Below are 19,169 nucleotides of genomic sequence, written 5' to 3' on the forward strand. Positions count from 1 at the left end.
GATATTTGTTAGTGTGGGTTTTTGTATTATTGCACAGGTGGTTATTGGTCCTGCATCACACTAGGTTGTATACTGAACCCGGGTTCTCCCCCTGTTGGGCCCAATATTGAGCCTACTGTGGGGTGTTATATCTGACAGCAGCATTGGGTCATTATACAATATATTGCATTGAGAGTGATTGTTTCATATGCAGCAGGGATCATGTTGGAATATTTGCTTGGTTTTTAAATGGTTTTATTCTTAATTGAATCATCAGTACTGTGATTATTAATATACCCAATGTTGAATAAAGATTTTTGTTATACTTTTTCAAATTTTGCTGTGGGAGGTGCTATTTTTTTTTTTTTTATTTTTTTTTTAAGGGCTTTCTTCCTCTACCATACAAAGGGGTTTTATTAACAAGTATAAAATAGCAGCAACAAGTATGCCAAAGTATAACATACAAAATATTGACAAATATATTCAGTATAGAGATCATCAAGACAAATGCAGTATGAAAGTATTACAGTTATGCTGGGCATACATGGCGCAATAGTTATCAGCCGCTGATGGCTCGATTGATAATTAACCTGTCCGATCCCCGCAGCGGATCGACTCCGCGCTCGATCCCCGCAGGTGGACAGTGGAAGAAACGAGCTGCTGATAAGGAACTGCCCGCGGGGACGAGCGGGAATCGATCCACGTGCCTGCGCATAAGCGCAAAGTGTATACCCAGCATAAGTCTTCTAGTAGGCCATCAAATTAATGAATCAGACAAAGTAATAACATATCAATAAAACCCTCAAACTGATTCCAGGCGAACCAACCGACCACCTGACCAACCCTCCAAAAATATAGTGCAAAATACTGCATGCGAACATGGAATAATAGCGCCCAGCCCAGAGAAAGGGGGACATGGGTGATAAGATCCCCAACTCCTGGGATCTGTGCTCATTCCAGTCAGCCCAGTTTGTACTCAATTTCTCCCAGAGGAAATGACATGGAAAAGCCTATCAACGTCTCTAATTGTATCTACTCGAGAGACAAACCGATCAAAGGGAAGAACCGCTTTCTGCCAGTTGGGAGTAGTAACCCAATGGGCCGCTAGAAGCAATGCAAAATACAGTCTTTGTTCTGGGTACTTCATTAGCTTTAGGCTGGTTTCACAGTGGGACGTTACAGGCGCACGTTAGTGCAGCCTGTAACGCACCCCACCGCACACTAATGAAAAATCAATGGGCTGTTCACAGTGCCCACGTTGTGTTACATAGTAACGCTGCGCCATAATATAACGTACTGCATGCAGTACTTTGTAAGCGGCAGAGCCGCGTTAGACTGTTTGCACATGCTCAGTCATGTTGGGGAGGAGCGGAGAGCGGCCAGGCACATGGCTAATTAATATTCACTGCACTCAGTGACGTGCAGTGTTTACTTCCTGGAGCGGCCGCTCTGTGCGGCGATTGGCCGGCGGGCCCACGTGATGCCGCATGCGTCCAAGAGTACGCATCACGGACGCCAGAGTGAGTTGCACAACGCGGCTCGCTCTGACGTCCAAAGCAGAGAGCACCAGGCGTTGCGTTAGGGGCACGTTGTGCGACCATAACGTCCCCTAACACGCAACGTCCTGGTGTGAAACCAGCCTTAGTATAACAGTAAAACTGGAATAGGAGCACAAGAGACGGCAATGGAGGTGAAAATGCTCCTAGTGTGTACCAGCCCTCAGCATTTGTCAGATACCCCTCACTGACACTCCCCCTACAGGAAAATCTTACATAGGACAAGGTGTGAGGGATATGGAGGCTGCCATATTTTTTCACCCTTTTAAACAATGCAGGTTACCTGGCTGTCCCCTGATTCAGTGTCTAATACGTTTAGCTATAGACCCTGAACAAGCATGCAGCAGATCAGGTGCTCTGAGTAAAGTCTGATTGCATTAGCTGCATGCTTGTTTCAGGGTTGGACCTCAGACACTACTGACGCCAGAAGATCACCAGGATTGGCCAGGCAACTGGTAAAAGGAAATGAATATGGTGGCCTCCATATAACTCACTGTGAGTTCACTTTAAGCTCCCTGCATACTGAATGCTGTTTTCTTCCAAATTCTGCTCTATTGTTAGAGGATGCAGAGAGGAGGGAAACGCATGTGGTGCTTCCGTTGTTCAGCACCACAGTCCTGGTAATGCTATTACTATACTACACCGTTGTAATTATGTCCTTTGGTACTTGTGGCCTAAGCCCTATGGGGAAAGTGTGATATTAATGCTATTACTAGCCTGATCTCATGTTATTGGTGAATCTTTAACAAAAGACCTAACAGGCTTTTTTATTTGGCAACAAGTTTAGGCCTCTTGCACACTGCACGCGATTCCGATTCAGATTCCGCTTTTTAATCAGTTTTTACATCCGATTCAGATTCCGATTTGCAGTGTGCAGGGAGCAAACTGCAAATCAGAATCTGAATTGGATGTAAAAACTGATTAAAGAGACACTGAAGCGAAAAAAATATATGATATAGTGAATTGGTTGTGTACTATTAATAATTACTAGAAGATTAGCAGCAAAGAAAATATTCTCATACTTTTATTTTCAGGTATATAGTGTTTTTTCTAACATTGCATTATTCTATAATATGTGCAGATTACACAACACTCAGCATTCAAAATGAGTCTTTCAGAGCAGTCTGTGAAGTAATGACCTCTCCTCTAGCAGAGGAAAAGTAAATAGTCCAGGAACAGTTGAGATAATAAGTCAGATAACAGCCCTCTCCACGACTAACTTAGTCGGAGATCTTAAAGGGAAGGTTCAGGGAGGGTGGAGAAAAAATAAAAATCAATTTCCACTTACCTGGGGCTTCCTCCAGCCCGTGGCAGGTAGGAGGTGCCCTCGCTGCCGCTCCGCAGGCTCCCGGTGGTCTCTGGTGGCCGACCCGACCTGGCCAGGCCGGCTGCCAGGTCGGGCTCTTCTGCGCTCCAAGTCCTGGCACTTCTGCGTCCCACGCCGGCGCCCTGACATCATCGGACGTCCACCGGGCTGTACTGCGCATGCGCAGTACAGCCCGGCGGACGTTCGATGACGTCAGAGCGCCGGCGTGGGACGCAGAAGTGCCAGGACTTGGAGCGCAGAAGAGCCCGACCTGGCAGCCGGCCTGGCCAGGTCGGGTCGGCCACCAGAGACCACCGGGAGCCTGCGGAGCGGCAGCGAGGGCACCTCCTACCTGCCACGGGCTGGAGGAAGCCCCAGGTAAGTGGAAATTGATTTTTATTTTTTCTCCACCCTCCCTGAACCTTCCCTTTAATGGCTTGTTTGCAAAGAGATAACAACTGGAGTTTCTCAACTCTTCCTGTACTGGAAACAATTACACTGATGTATCTGATCTTAATGTTTTATTTCTTAAATTTCTTCAAATCATAATATCATCATTTTTTTTCGCTTCAGTGTCTCTTTAAAAAGCGGAATCTGAATTGGAATCGCGTGCAGTGTGCAAGAGGCCTTAAAGTGGATTCGAGATAAACTTTTACTCATTGCATAATTGTGTTCCTTTCATATAGTTTATAGGGCATTCCTCAAGCCAAATACTTTTTTTTTTATACCCTAATTCCCTATAAACTAAACAAGCCTCGCCCACAGCTCCTTTTGTGCCTTGGCATTGTAGCAAGGGCTTATGGGAGCTCAGTCTGGGCAGGAGGAGGAGGAGGAGGAGGTTACTAGCCAGAGATTTCAGAGGCAGAGGGGAGTGAATTTACACACAGGCAAGCTGATAGCATCTCCAGCCCTCAGCCTGTGACAATGTGACAAACGGAACATGGCTGCCCTCATTGTATCACTGTGTAAACTATGTAAACTTTAATATATATATATATATATATGTGTATATGTATGTATATATGTATGTATGTATTTTTATTTATTTTTTCATCCCTGATCCGCTTTAACAGCTTTAATTCCTAGATCAGAGTTGCACAACACGTTTCTAGGGCAGCCAGGATACATCTGGCATCCAATTGGAAAACGCCCACATAATTAGAATAGTGAGCCAATATGGTGAAGATCCTATGAAAGATAAATGCTAGTATACATTAGTGGCTTATCAATAATGAAGCTTGACAGCTTTGCCTGGACCACAGATAACAGGACTTGGCAAGCTAATATCTGCCATATACTACCTGGAAGGGCTACTGGCTGCTGTTCTGGTTTTTTTTATTTCAGTCCTTTTGATATTGTTTTATTAGTGTTCTATGAGTTGAACAGATGTTCACCCTTCGCTGGAAGAGACCTTTTAAGTATTGTGTTTTCCAGAATGCCATTAATAAGTAGAAACGACTTTGTAATAAACGATTACTGGCCTGTTTCACCTAGCTTTACAGTAGAAACGGTGTGCCATAGAAGTATTGACGTCATCGGACAGCAGAAGAGCCCATCTGCACGGGGGATGCCGTTCTGTTAAGGGGGTGTGTGTATGGCACAATCTACTACTGGTCTTCCAAACACGCACGCACAGATGCTCGTGTGCATAACTCATCCATTGGCTGCGCAGGATGATCTGCCAGCAGAGGTGGGAAGTTTTGGAATAAATATGGGCAAGGACATAGAAACAGCCAATGACAGACACTAGCATGCGAGCATGCACAATCACTTTGTATGTGCTGATAAAGAGTGTGGCTTTCAAGTTGTGGAGGATTGGGGACCAGTAGTAAATTGTGCCAAACGCCCCCCTTCACAGAACGGCGTCCCCTGTGAAGATGGACTCTTCTGCTGTCCGACGCCATCAATGTTTTTATGGTAAGCTAGGGGAAATGGACCAGTTTTATTTTCACAACAGCATTCTTTTATTACAAAGTCACTTCTATTTATTAATGGCTTTCTGGAAATACACAATTACTTTGATGGTTGTCCTTTAAAGGGAACCTAAACTGATGATGTGGATTTTTCCTTTTAAAATCCCAGTTTCCTGGCTGTCCTGCTGATCCTGTGTCTCTAATACTTTCAGCCACAGCCCCGGAACAAGCATGCAGCAGATCAGGTGCTCTGACTGAAATCAGACTGGATTAGCTGCATGCTTTTTTCAGGTGTGTGATTCAGCCACTACTGCAGCCAAAGAGATCAGCAGGACTAACCAGGCAACTGGTATTGTGTCGAAGGAAACATCCATAGCCCACTCAGTTAAGATTCCCTTTAATACAACAAAGCTGTTTGAAAGCAAAATGTGCACACCTGGGACAGGTATGTGGCCAGTGGAATCTGAGCACCTGATCTTCATATGTTATTGTGAATCAGAAAGCATGTGTAGCAGTGCAATGAGAATGGCAGCCTTAACGATAGTCTCATTTTACTAGAACTAAGATGAATGATCATTTATTATTGCCTACTGAAAATGTTAGGAAAGCACTCTGCATGGCCGGTAGCCAGGCAGCATTTTGTGCCGGGAAAGGTCACACAAATTAACTAGAAATGTTTTTTAGGTGACCATTATTTCATGTCTGTCCTGAGCTTTATGTTCTCCTCCTATAGCTTTCTCTTCTGTTGCTGTCAGTCTCCTTTCATGTGATCCTCATACCTACACATCCTCTTCTCTACCCAACCTCTCTGGGTTTAAAGTAAAGCACAACAGTATTTGAGTGTCTGAAAGTGTCTTTTTCTTTATATACGGTTTATAGAAGAATTTATATTGGGGGAAAAATAACATTTGACTATATTTTGCTGTTAGGAACCAAGTTACAAGAGATTGTTGTTTCCCGGGGGAAGATCGTAGAGTTGCTCCGGCCTGATGCCAATACTGGTAAAGTTCACACACTGCTGACAGTGGAAGTTTTTGGGGTTATCCGATCACTGATGGCTTTCCGTCTGACTGGCGGCACAAAGGATTACATCGTGGTGGGCAGCGACTCGGGCCGTATCATCATTCTGGAGTATCACCCTTCCAAAAATATGTTTGAGAAGATCCACCAGGAGACGTTCGGGAAGAGTGGCTGTCGGAGAATCGTTCCTGGGCAGTTTCTGGCCGTGGACCCCAAAGGCAGAGCTGTGATGATCAGTGAGTGGATAGGCGTGCTGAAGTGACCCAATAGTCTTCTCCATAATGATTCTTAGTACTGTAATTAGAGCAATTATTTTTCTGTCTAAAGCTCATAGTAAATATTAGATGACTGTACTAGCTGGTCGAGTTACTCTGCAAGGGGCAGGAGTGCATGCGCCATCTCCCTGGACGTCGCACGCTGTCCAATCAGTGCCGTGGCCAATCGGAGCAGGGCAGGAGGGAGCATGTGTGAGGAAGACTATCACAGAGCCGTGGCCAATCAGAGCAGGGCAGGAGGGGGCGTGTGTGAGGAAGACGGTCACAGAGCTGTGGCCAATCAGAGCGGGGCAGGAGGAGGCTCGCGGGAGCCGGAAACACACACACACAACAGCTGGCTTGGAAATGATTATAGATGGAGAAGATAACCTACTTTTTCCCTTGCAGTCCTACCTCTGAGTATAGTGACCTGCCAGATATTCGTTTTCCCATCCCCAGGAGGTGGGTGAGTTGTCCAGATCGATCACATGACCAGATCACCTGATACAGCTGAATGTGATGAGTTTTCATGTCTCTTCTCTGACAAGTCATGGAGAAGGTTTATTGATTCTGATCAGTTGTAAAATCCTAGATACAGAATTGCAATCCTCTCTAGAGATTAACAGCAGATCTCCTGAGATGACGCAGACCGGTGTCTCCACTTAGCACAAGCAAGGTTACGCTCGCACATGTGCCCATCTTCTGGAGCACTCATGCTTCCGGAGACTTACATAGGTTCCTGAAAGCGTATTCGACAAGTTGGCCGAATACCTGCAATGCGAGTGACTGCGCTGGAACGAGGGGAGTGCGAAGGCTCTATAGAATCCAGGTTTAAAATGTTGTTTTGAGAAATCATTGCTTTGTGTATCTTAGCTGCCCATCTTCCTCTGGCTCTTCCTCAGGTGCCATTGAAAAGCAGAAGCTGGTGTACATCCTGAACAGAGATGCAGCAGCCCGTCTCACAATCTCCTCCCCGCTGGAAGCTCACAAAGCCAACACGTTGGTGTATCATGTGGTGGGGGTGGATGTGGGCTTTGAGAACCCCATGTTTGCCTGTCTGGAGATGGACTACGAGGTGAGTCGCTGGTGACTGTAGCGTAATCCAGGAGGGTTTGTTGCTCAGTGTGATGAATTCTCATGTCTCTTCTCTGACTTTCTGATTGGAGAGAATCTTACATCTGACGGGCAGCGCATAGCCGGTGACGCCGTGATGCAGCACAGTAGTATGTTCTTGTGGTCTCGATATATCAAGTTTGCTTTTGTTTGTAGGAAGCTGATAATGATCCGACTGGGGAGGCAGCTGCTAATACCCAGCAGACCTTGACCTTCTATGAGCTGGACCTGGGGCTGAACCACGTGGTCAGGAAATACAGTGAACCTTTAGAAGAGCATGGCAACTTCCTGATTACAGGTGGGAGGTGGTGTCTCTGCTCAGCTTCTGTGATCTCACATGGGTGTTCTGCTTTCTTACATGTTGTGGTTTTCCTGCAGTTCCTGGAGGCTCAGACGGCCCCAGCGGGGTGCTCATCTGTTCTGAAAACTATATTACTTACAAGAACTTTGGAGACCAGCCAGATATTCGTTGTCCAATCCCCAGGAGGCGGGTGAGTTGCCCAGATCGATCACATGACCGTATCACCTGATACAGCTGAATGTGATGAGTTTTCATGTCTCTTCTCTGACAAGTCATGGAGAAGGTTTAATGATTCTGATCAGCTGTAAAATCCTAGACACAAAATTGCAATCCTCTCTAGAGATTTTCAGCAGATCTCCTGAGATGACCTAAAAATGAACCTGTCACAGGAGCCCTGGTGGCCAGACCGCAAATTGCCTTCCAATCGGTTTCCGCACACAGACCATGCAAACTGTGGTCGCAATCGGTGCACGGAAATCGATTTAATTTGGGCAGCAGCCTGACCAGAAGGGAGCCTGTGGGTTACGGAAATACACTTTACACACTAGTTCAGGGTATAACTGCCACCACCTCTGTTACCATGGGACAGAGGAGCTCGCTGACTGTCTGAGCCTAGATCTACAAATAAAAACGGTTAAACACACTCTATTCTGTCTAGCTAACCACAATACCATAGTAGCGTCTCTTCAGAGACCTGGGATCAGTTTCTGTGTATGCTGAATAATAGGGTAGGTGATACAACAACAGATGACGATAGCGTCGGTTTATTGAAAGCAATATGAATAATATATACAGTACATTATTAAAATCAACAATTATTGAAACATTAATAGCCAGTATAAAAATAAAAGGGAGAAAATACTTAGGATTTGTGGAAAGATGTCCTATTGTGGGAAAAACTTGTAAAGTTCCTTTGTTTCAGTTCAGAGTTCAGACCAGGTGGATGGCAGCATATCCTCAAGCTGGCACAGATGTGATCAGGATGATGTTTCAGGGTGGAGGACACTGAGTTTGGCTCCTCTGCCATTCTTATGCCCCTGATTCAGTAGGAGGGAGTGAGGGCGGGGCCACACACCCCCTTAGAACATGAGATGAGTCCTCCCCTTGTTCTGGGGACCAGACATCATATCTAACCATATATGGGCTCTATCTCACAGAACCGTACAGGTCAGGGCAGATTTACTAACATTTTCAGGTCTGCCTCGATTTACCCAGCAGCCTGATACCAAACATGAGGGGTGGGACCCCTGTGGTATCATCAGGGCACTTTCGAACTGCCTAACTGGCAGTCTTTACCTCAGAATGTTCTAAAATTTCCTCAGAACCAGCGCCAGATGGGGCCCATCATGCTCTGTTAGTTTGGAGGGTCTGCCAGCCTGGCAACACAGAAAATATGATATATATAGCAGTTTATGGAATATGATATACCTCTGGGATTTACAGCAGGTCATTCCTAGGTGACTGTTCTTTCAAGCTACGTGTCAGCTCCCCTGCTGGGAGGGAGCCAGAATGTCTGACTTTTCCGCAACTAAATTGCTTCTGCCATCGTGTTTATCAACGATACCTGATGGATGGGCCATCAGCACAGCTTGAAGCCAGGGACACTCTGCAGCAGGCTTGTGCCTTTTGGTGGAAGGAGGGAAAGGACTGTCTTTATTTAAAAAAAGAAAAACCAGGGATGCCGGTTTCTGATTACTGCAATGGCTGCACAAATTTAGCCAGAGAGCGATCAGAAATTGGACTGTGGGGATCCTTCCAGTTCGCCCGCGTTTCTCACGGCTGTTCCGTGACAGAACCTGTTTGGTGAAAACTGTATATTCATCTATCACTTCTGTTCACTTCTCCCTCACTTAGTCCTGAGTTCCACAGTTCAAATCACAAATAGAATGGATCCTTTAAAGAGACTCTGTAACTAGGAAAACTTCCCCTGGGGGTACTCACCTCGGGAGGGGGAAGCCTCCGGATCCTATCGAGGCTTCCCCCGTTCTTCTGCATCCCACGGGAGTCTCGCTGCAGCTCTCTGAACAGCGGCCCGACAGATCCGTCAGCTTGTTCAATATTTACCTTTCTCAGCTGGGTCCGCTCTACTGCGCAGGCACCGGAGACTGAGATCTGGTATTTCCGCCTATTTCGTAGCGCAGCACTGCTACTGTGCCTGCGCTGGAGCTGGGAAGCTAAATATCTACATTGCCGACGTTCGGAGGGGCACAGCGGGACCACCGTGGGACACAGGAGGACGGGGGACGCCTCGATAGGATCCGGAGGCTTCCCCCACCCGAGGCGAGTTCCCCCCCAGGGGCCGTTTTTTTCTCAGTACAGGTTTTCTTTAAAGTGGATCCGAGGTGAACTTTTACACATTGCATAATTGTGTTCCTTTCCTATTGTTTATAGGGCATTTCTCAAGCCAAATACTTTTTTGTTTTTGTTTTAATACTCTAATTTCCTATAAACTAAATAAGCCACGCCCACAGGTTCAGAGAGCCTTGGCAGTAGCAAGGGCTCATGGGAGCTCAGTCTGGGCAGAAGGAGGGGGAGGTGTTACTAGCCATTGATTTCAGAGGCAGAGGGGAGGAGAGGGGATTAGGCTGATGGCTCAAGATGCAGATAAGCCTGCCTCTAGGTGATGTTTACAAACAACATGGCTGCTGTCATTGTATCACAGAAGTAAATAATCATATTCTATTAAAGCTGTTTGCAGCTACATTTGCTGTGTAAACTATCTAAACTTTAGATAAGATCAATAGACAAGTTACTTGTTATAGTTAGTTTTTCATCTTTAAATGGGGGGGGGGGGGGGGGGTGTAACTCACCTTGTCACCACCTATAGCAGATGTGCTCCATATCGCTCCAAAAATTCCTTCTTCAAACCCGGAAGGAGGAGTGATACGGAACATGACCTGGAGCAGATCGGCTATAGACTGCAACAAGGGTGAATTAAGGATGCATTGGCTCCACCCACCCTGGCGCGTTCTATTCAGAATCCAAACTGTGGAGCTCAAGGTTCCCCTCACTGCAGCAGAATCTTCTGAATATTCTTCAAACATCGTTGCCACGTCCTCTGACCTTTTGATTATCTGTATTGGATACTGTGTACGAGAGGAATTACAGAACACAGAATACAGCCTGTATGGCTTATCCTGCTACTGCACAAATTCCTATCAATGTTAAATACTATTCCCCCTCCAGGCCACCATAGATGGTGGGTGGAATGAAATAATTTGGCTTCCAGCAATTGCTGGAGGTTGAATTATTGTTTTATACGTAACTTCAGCTCAATCTTCTGACAGCTCCGACGTTACTCACTGCTGCGCCCAAGTCTCCTGCGCTGGAATGGCAGTGTTCGTAGGCTACTACCATATTACCTTACTTGTGGTACTAATGCCCAGCAGGGTTGGATATTGAATTTGTGCAAAAGGGACACTTGTTTCATTGTGGTGAGGAGAGGCCAGAGGACCATTAAAGCGCCACAATGGAAGAAACAAACAAATCTCTTGATTAAGGGTCTTGAAGATTGAAACGTGCTTGCGGTTACTGTGAGATAAAGCAAAATTTTCATCTCATCCAGGTAGAGTCCTGGTTCTTACTTCCATTGTAACTCTTACATGGTCCATCAGGAATCTGGACCTTACGGGTTTGACTTGCTGGGACATATAACCCCTTATTGTATGGAGACTATACACTATTTGGAATATTAAAGTGCAGGGATGCTTGGATAGTACTTTAAAAATCTGAATTGATCCGGATCCGGTTTGGATATCCGAATCCGACCTTTTAGATATCCGCATGAATGCGGATATCCGGACGCATTATCCGCGGATATCCGACCTATTCGGATATCCGGATAGACAAACAGAAAGTGCCTTTTTAAAGAGGAGCTGTTAGGTATAAGGTCTCAGAGAAAATAAACACATATATCAGTAGCTAAAGATTGGCTGTACTTACATTACATATGCATTTCACTGTCCACGTTTGGATTTCACAGAATTTGTATATAGTATATGCAGAGATAGATGCTCCTGACAGCTCATGGCAGGCTCCATGTTTTTCTGTCAAATGTGTCGTCATGTCCTGCCTGCTTCCTGATCACAGATAAACTTGTACTTGAACAACACAGTGTGCAGTGAATATTAATGAGCCATGTGGCTAGGAACAATAGCTGACTCCTGCAGTGTACTCTGCCCGAGATTTATCAGTGCTACGCCATTACAAGCTGCTGTAACGTCTCATTAGCAGCCGAGGGGAGAGCCCCAGAATGCTTTGCAGTATGGTATGCGGCTTGCGTCTTCTTAAGAATAACAGACTTGCTGATAAGCACACATCAAAGGTAACTGAGATTTTTATCTTCACTAATTGCTTTTGGGCTTCCTTCTAAACTGTTTAACACAGGAGAATAGAAGTTTAAATTAGCTTCTGCAGCCTGACAGTTACTCTTTAAAATACTTTAAAAACGTTTTTAACCTTCAAAAACTCCTTTCCTCCTCCTCCTGGAGGATCTTGTCTTCCAGGGATTCGTAGGATGTCAAAAGCACACTTACATACATTGGCCAGGAATCGAACCAAGGTCAACTGCTTGGAGGCAGCTATGCTCACCACTATACCACCATTGGCTGGGAATCAAACCCAGGTCAACTAACATTACAGGCTGAAGCCAGCCATTTCACTCATCTCTTCAACTACAAGGCCCAGGAGTAGTCTTAGCTACCATAATATCTACCGTATTTTTCGGACTATAAGACGCACTTTTTCTTACCCAAAAGTGGGGGGAAAAAGTCACTGCGTCTTATGGTCCGAATACAGGGAGTCCCGGTTTGTTTAATCCCACTGCCCGGGTGTTATGTAGTTATCGGCAGCCATGTGTCACCACCCCCCACATTGTAATTAGCTACATCAGTATAATCTGATTGTCCCCCGCTGTGTAGTTAGCCGCTGCCATGTATACCTGATTGTCCCCGGGCCTGCAGTGTAATTCGCTGCATCAGCATAATCCAATGCGCCCCGCTGTGCAATTAGCAGCCATATCTCACCCCATCTCGGGAAGTCCACGCTGCTTAGAGACCCCCGCTGTGTAGTTAGCCGCTGCCATGGATAACCTGATTGTCCCCGGGCAGGCAGTGTAATTCGCTGCATCAGCATAATCCAATGCGCCCCGCTGTGCAATTAGCAGCCATATCTCACCCCATCTCGGGAAGTCCGCGCTGCTTAGAGACCTCTCATATACGTCATTCTTTCCCCTAGTGCCGGCTTTTCATGTTGCGTCATTACAGGCAGCCGGCACTAGAGGGAAGAATGACGTCTATGAGAGGTCTCTAAGCAGCGCGGACTTCCCGAGATGGGGTGAGATATGGCTGCTAATTACACAGCGGGGCGCATTGGATTATGCTGATGCGGCGAATTACACTGCCTGCCCGGGGACAATCAGGTTATCCATGGCAGTGGCTAACTACACAGCGGGGGTCTCTAAGCAGCGTGGACTTCCCGAGATCGAGCGAGATATGGCTGCTAATTACACAGCGGGGCGCATTGGATTATGCTGATGCAGCGAATTACACTGCAGGCCCGGGGACAATCAGGTATACATGACAGCGTGGGCCAATCAGATTATACTGATGTAGCTAATTACACTGCGTGGGGCGGTGACACATGGCTGCCAATAACTACATAACACTCGGGCAATGCCCCCGGGAGGGGGGGGATAGCTGAGGACACAACAGGACAAGCATAGAACACGGGACAAGCTAGGGACACACCGATTACACAAAAGGGACAAGCATAGCACATAGGGGGACAAGCAGAGGAAACAGGTTGACAAGCTGAGGACACAACAGGACAAGCATAGCACACAGGGGACAAACAGAGGACACAGTTAGACAAGCAATGAACACAACAGGACAAGCATAGCACACAGGGACAAACATAGGAACAAGCATAGCACATAGGGGGACACACATAGGATACAGGGGCACAAACAGAGGAGGATACAGGGGGACAGATAGGGACACAGGAAGACACAAGGGGCATAGGAGGACACAGGGAGACACACAAAGTACAGGAGGGCTATAGTAATTGCTGTGAGAACATCCACAAGATGCCCCTGGACCATAGACACACCAGGTTTGCTATATATATTTTTTTTTTCCCTGGTTTTTGCTCTCTAAACCTAGGTGCGTCTTATGGTCCGGAGCGTCTTATAGTACGAAAAATACGGTATGTTACGGCAGGGCCCTTATTACACTTTCTCTTACAGGGCAATGGAAACAGTTTTGCCCATGTGATAAAGCGAGGTGCAAAAATGAAATCATGCCTAGCAGAGGAACGTTTCAATCCATCAACATCTGGGTTATGGGCCCAGCACACTTCTGCTGTGCCACTCTGCAGTCTGCTTACATTTATATACAATCTTCAAGTTTAACCTATTTTGGTTCCTGGACGTAGTTTCTACGTCCAGGAACCATGCGCGCTCCCGCGGCCGATCGCGCGCGCACTCCCGGCCGCGGATTCGGTAGCCAGGGAATCAATGTATCGGGCTATGGTGTCCGATCATTGATTCCTCTCCCCGCTGAAAAAGCGACAGCTTCTCTCAGAAGCTGCGCCTTTTCTGGCCGTTCCTTTCCCGATGCGTCACTGTAAGCGTATGTTACGCTTAGAGTGACGTCATGTAAACAAACTCATGGCCGCCATCTTGTGGCCAAAAAGTAATACTACACCTGTAAAAAAAAAAAAATTTAAAATTAACACACATTTACATTATAAATCTATTGTTTACCTCCCACCCTCCCAAAACTACCCAAATAAAATGTTTACAATAAAAAAAAAAAAAATTACAATAAAAAAAAACAAACATGTAAATATTTACCTAAGGGTCTAAACTTTTTTAAATATCAATGTAAAGATGAAATATTTCTATATTTTTTTTTATTTTAAACTTGTAAATAGTGATAGATGCAAAACGGAAAAAAATGCACCTTTATTTCCAAATAAAATATTGTCGCCATACATTGTGATAGGGACATAATTTTAACAGTGTTCTAACCGGGACGTATGGGCAAATACAATACGTGAGTTTTAATTATGGAGGCATGTATTATTTTAAAACTATAATGGCTGAAAACTGAGAAATGATTTTTTCCGTTTTTTTCTGTTAAAATGCATTTACAGTAAAGTGGCTCTTAGCAAAATGTACCCCCCAAAGAAAGCCTAATTGGTGGCGGAAAAAACAAGATATAGATCAGTGCATTGTGATAAGTAGTGATAACGTTATAGGCTAATGAATGGGAGGTGAACATTTCTCACGTGAAAACGACGGAACCTGAATGGGTTAAGAAGGGTACATTAGTTCCCTTCACAAAAGGCAAGTATGACAATCCAGCCCCGCGATCCCGTCGAGATCTGCTCCCGTTAGCATATGCAGGAAGTACGGTGAACAGACTGACAATAAGGATTGATCACGCAGCTGCCGACAATATGTTATGGGACAATCACTCACCAATCCCGTGTTACTAGGCCACTGTTGCCATGCAGGTCTCATGCACTAGAGACTGCTGGAGGCAAATTCACTGTGTGCGTAGTAAACAATTAAGATTGGTTGGAGGTGCCCATACATGTACAATCCTGGTTTTACGTACAATCGGTAAACTAAAAATATTTATTTTGCACTGGAAATCTGGTAAATACACTGCCACCACTCTTTGATTTGATAGGGCAAAGAGACCCCAACGCTATCATAATATGGTAGCCAGCCCAATCATGTTCGACATGCTCCAGTCACGGTTCGGGGGATAGTCCCTTCCGACGGCTTAAAGACTGTGAGCAATGTGACGTTAAAGAAAGGTTACTGGGTCTCTATGATGCAAGCTCGATGGATACAATCGAGAAACTGGGTAACATTATCGATTTCGCTCAGGAAATCTGGTACTAGCTAATCCTAGAAGGAAGAAACGGTTATTTACAACCTAGCTAGCAAATCACAACTTATAAGCAAGTAATAAAACAATGCGCAGTGTTCTCCCCAGAATTTATTTCCAGCCGGGTGGCATGAAAAAGTAGCCGGGTGGAGCGCCCAGCTAAAAGAGCCTGGGGAGAACACTGATTCGGTAGTATGACTGACTCTTCAGAGGGCGGATTCGTTATAGCAGCGATCAGATGGCCAGAACAGACACAAGACTGGACGGTAAAATCGTTAGTTTTATTCGAAAACTACATACACACAGCTTACTTTAGAACAGTTTGGTTTGATAGAGAGAGATGAAAAGAAACAGAATGTCTTAATAATATACAGTTCAAATACCGTTATTGGTAGTTCATGCGGCAATCACAAGTCTTTGTTGAAAGTCCAAGATGACGTTTTTTCCATGAGGCCAGAGTCCTGCTGGCTTGTCAGATGTTATAGACAAAGATTCCAGATGATGGACATGGGACCCAGAGCTTTCTGGGCTCTCTATAGTTATAGCCCCCACTCCAGCAAGGAGGGGTTAGGGGCGTGGATCACACACCTCTTTGGAACAGGAAATATGCCCGCCCCTCTCATAGACACAGGAATATACCTGAATCACGATAGGTGTGCTAATCTGCAAACCATACAAGTTATGTTAAATCGAGTAACAATTTTAGGTTTGTCAGGATTTATCAAGAACATTAATACCAAACTTGGGGGGTTTAAAGTGAACGGTGACCCCAAAATGCATATCTCTGCTTTGGCAAGGCTTACCGTTAATTCGGAAACATCCAATTGTGTGGTTTGTTCCGAATATCATAATAAGCGGGTTCTAAAGGCCGTTGCCTATTTGGAAAGTCATCTTTATGACAAAAGAGGGATTTCATATTTGTGAGATCACAGGTTTTCCTAAAGGCAGAAGTCTTTTGAAGCTCGGGCAGCAGCCTAGGTGTCAGATCTCCTGCTAGACTGGGGCCGACCAGTCTGGAGAAAACTGCAATTTATGAGCTTCTGTCAGCTGATATCTACCCTTCATCTGATGGATGAGCTTATAAACTCTCTAGGGGGGGTCACATGAGGCCAGGAAACCACCTGTCACATGTAGGTGCGAAAGCTGTAATTGGAGGGGTCAGGGTTTGCTACATTTGACCAGGGAGAGGAACTGTTAACCCCTGGCTGCCCTGATCTTTTTATAAACCAAGCCTTTCCCTATCTGCTGTTACTTTTTAATAGTGGCGACAGGGAATACCTTATAAGGCTCTAACTACTTATTTAGGACGAATAAAAGTTGATTCGTCACAGCAAGGCCATCCCTGGATGGGCTTGAACCACCAACCTTTCGGTTTACAGCCAAATGTACTAACCGATTTCCATGCACTTTAATAGGAAATCGATCGGAAAATGCTCGGAAATCGGTCGGAAAGCAAATCGAACATGTTGGAAATAATCGATCTGACAGTAAATCGACCAGAAAATCTCAGTGTGTACCCAGCATTACACCAGCATCATCCACATGATCTTTCTGATTCTAAAGTCTTGAATTGAAGTCTGTAAGCAGTATCACCATGTGTCCCACTGCTTTCATCTAGCAAATAAGCAAGCTCATTTTACTCTTGGGTATATCACAACGGGACATGCTAGGCTGGCTTCAGCATGTAGTGCTGTTGGTGGTATAGTGGTGAGCATAGCTGCCCTACAAGCAGTTGTCCTGGGTTCGATTCCTGGCCAATGTATGTGAGCTTGCTTTTGACATCCTACAAATCCCTGGAAGAGAGAGAGGTGGTGATTGTCCTTTTTTGCCACTGACCTAGTAATCGGATTCGAATATCTGGTAAATCCACGGATATCCGGATCATGGGTGAAACTATCCGCAGATAGTTATCTGGATTTTTTTTTATTTTTTTAATCCAGAATCCGAATCGGATAGTGTAAAAAAAAGTTTGGATATCTGGGTTACCCGGAATCCGGATGAGCATCCCTGTTAAAGTGCACCTCTGATGACTGTTAAAATCCAATCCTCTGAGGACAAGTTGTAAATGCCCATACAATTGCACTGTGTACGCTCCATATCCTCGGCCGCCATCCTCCTGATCCCCTCCAATCTTCTGCTGTAGACTCTGCAGCCCAGCCGTGCATGCGCCCCCCAATCACAGCTACAGTATTATCACACTGCATCCGTGCATGCGCCCCCCAATCACAACTACAGTATTACCACACTGCATCCGTGCATGCGCCCCCCCCCATCACAGCTACAGTATTATCACACTGCATCCGTGCATGCGCCCCCCAATCACAGCTACAGTATTATCACACTGCATCCGTGCATGCGCCCCCCCCAATCACAGCTACAGTATTATCACACTGCATCCGTGCATGCGCCCCCCCCCCATCACAGCTACAGTATTACCACACTGCATCCGTGCATGCGCCCCCCCCCCCCCCATCACAGCTACAGTATTATCACACTGCATCCGTGCATGCGCCCACTCAATCACAGCTACAGTATTATCACACTGCATCCGTGCATGCGCCCCCCCCAATCACAGCTACAGTATTATCACACTGCATCCGTGCATGCGCCCCCCAATCACAGCTACAGTATTACCACACTGCATCCGTGCATGCGCCCCCCCCCCCCCCCCCCCATCACAGCTACAGTATTATCACACTGCATCCGTGCATGCGCCCCCCAATCACAGCTACAGTATTATCACACTGCATCCGTGCATGCGCCCCCTCCCCCAATCACAGCTACAGTATTATCACACTGCATCCGTGCATGCGCCTCCCAATCACAGCTACAGTATTATCACACTGCATCCGTGCATGCGCCCCCCAATCACAGCTACAGTATTATCACACTGCATCCGTGCATGCGCCCCCCAATCACAGCTACAGTATTATCACACTGCATCCATGCATGCGCCCCCCAATCACAGCTACAGTATTATCACACTGTATCCATGCATGCGCCCCCCAATCACAGCTACAGTATTATCACACTGCATCCGTGCATGCGCCTCCCAATCACAGCTACAGTATTATCACACTGCATCCGTGCATGCGCCTCCCAATCACAGCTACAGTATTATCACACTGCATCCGTGCATGCGCCTCCCAATCACAGCTACAGTATTATCACACTGCATCCGTGCATGCGCCTCCCAATCACAGCTACAGTATTATCACACTGCATCTGTGCATGCGCCTCCCAATCACAGCTACAGTATTATCACACTGCATCCGTGCATGCGCCTCCCAATCACAGCTACAGTATTATCACACTGCATCCGTGCATGCGCCCCCCCAATCACAGCTACAGTATTATCACACTGCATCCGTGCATGCGCCCCCCCCCCATCACAGCTGCAGTATTATCACACTGCATCCGTGCATGCGCCCCCAATCACAGCTACAGTATTATCACACTGCATCCGTGCATGTGCCCCCCAATCACAGCTACAGTATTACCACACTGCATCAGTGCATGCGCCCCCCATTCACAGCTACAGTATTACCACACTGCATCCGTGCATGCGCCCCCCCAATCACAGCTACAGTATCATCACACTGCATCCGTGCATGCGCCTCCCAATCACAGCTACAGTATTATCACACTGCATCCGTGCATGTGCCCCCCAATCACAGCTACAGTATTACCACACTGCATCCGTGCATGCGCCTCCCAATCACAGCTACAGTATTATCACACTGCATCTGTGCATGCGCCCCCCAATCACAGCTGCAGTATTATCACACTGCATCCGTGCATGCGCCCCCCAATCACAGCTACAGTA

General features: G+C 46.2%; 1 protein-coding gene and 1 non-coding gene across 2 annotated transcripts in view; both read left to right on the top strand.

Moving 5' to 3' along the window:
- SF3B3 (splicing factor 3b subunit 3) overlaps window positions 1-19,169 on the top strand; it is a 122,359-nt gene that overhangs the window by 24,306 nt on the left and 78,884 nt on the right. Inside the window, exons 3-6 of the mRNA XM_068261446.1 lie at window positions 5,684-6,010; window positions 6,931-7,103; window positions 7,298-7,439; window positions 7,520-7,632. Of these exons, the coding sequence (XP_068117547.1) occupies window positions 5,684-6,010; window positions 6,931-7,103; window positions 7,298-7,439; window positions 7,520-7,632 (755 nt within the window). The remainder of the gene's footprint in view (window positions 1-5,683; window positions 6,011-6,930; window positions 7,104-7,297; window positions 7,440-7,519; window positions 7,633-19,169) is intronic.
- Window positions 7,673-7,748, top strand: LOC137539286 (small nucleolar RNA SNORD111). The gene has a single exon (XR_011024986.1). It is a non-coding gene; the product is annotated as a small nucleolar RNA SNORD111 (small nucleolar RNA).

This window comes from Hyperolius riggenbachi, chromosome 11 (genome assembly GCF_040937935.1).
Source record: "Hyperolius riggenbachi isolate aHypRig1 chromosome 11, aHypRig1.pri, whole genome shotgun sequence".
In the NCBI taxonomy this organism is placed as follows: domain Eukaryota; kingdom Metazoa; phylum Chordata; class Amphibia; order Anura; family Hyperoliidae; genus Hyperolius; species Hyperolius riggenbachi.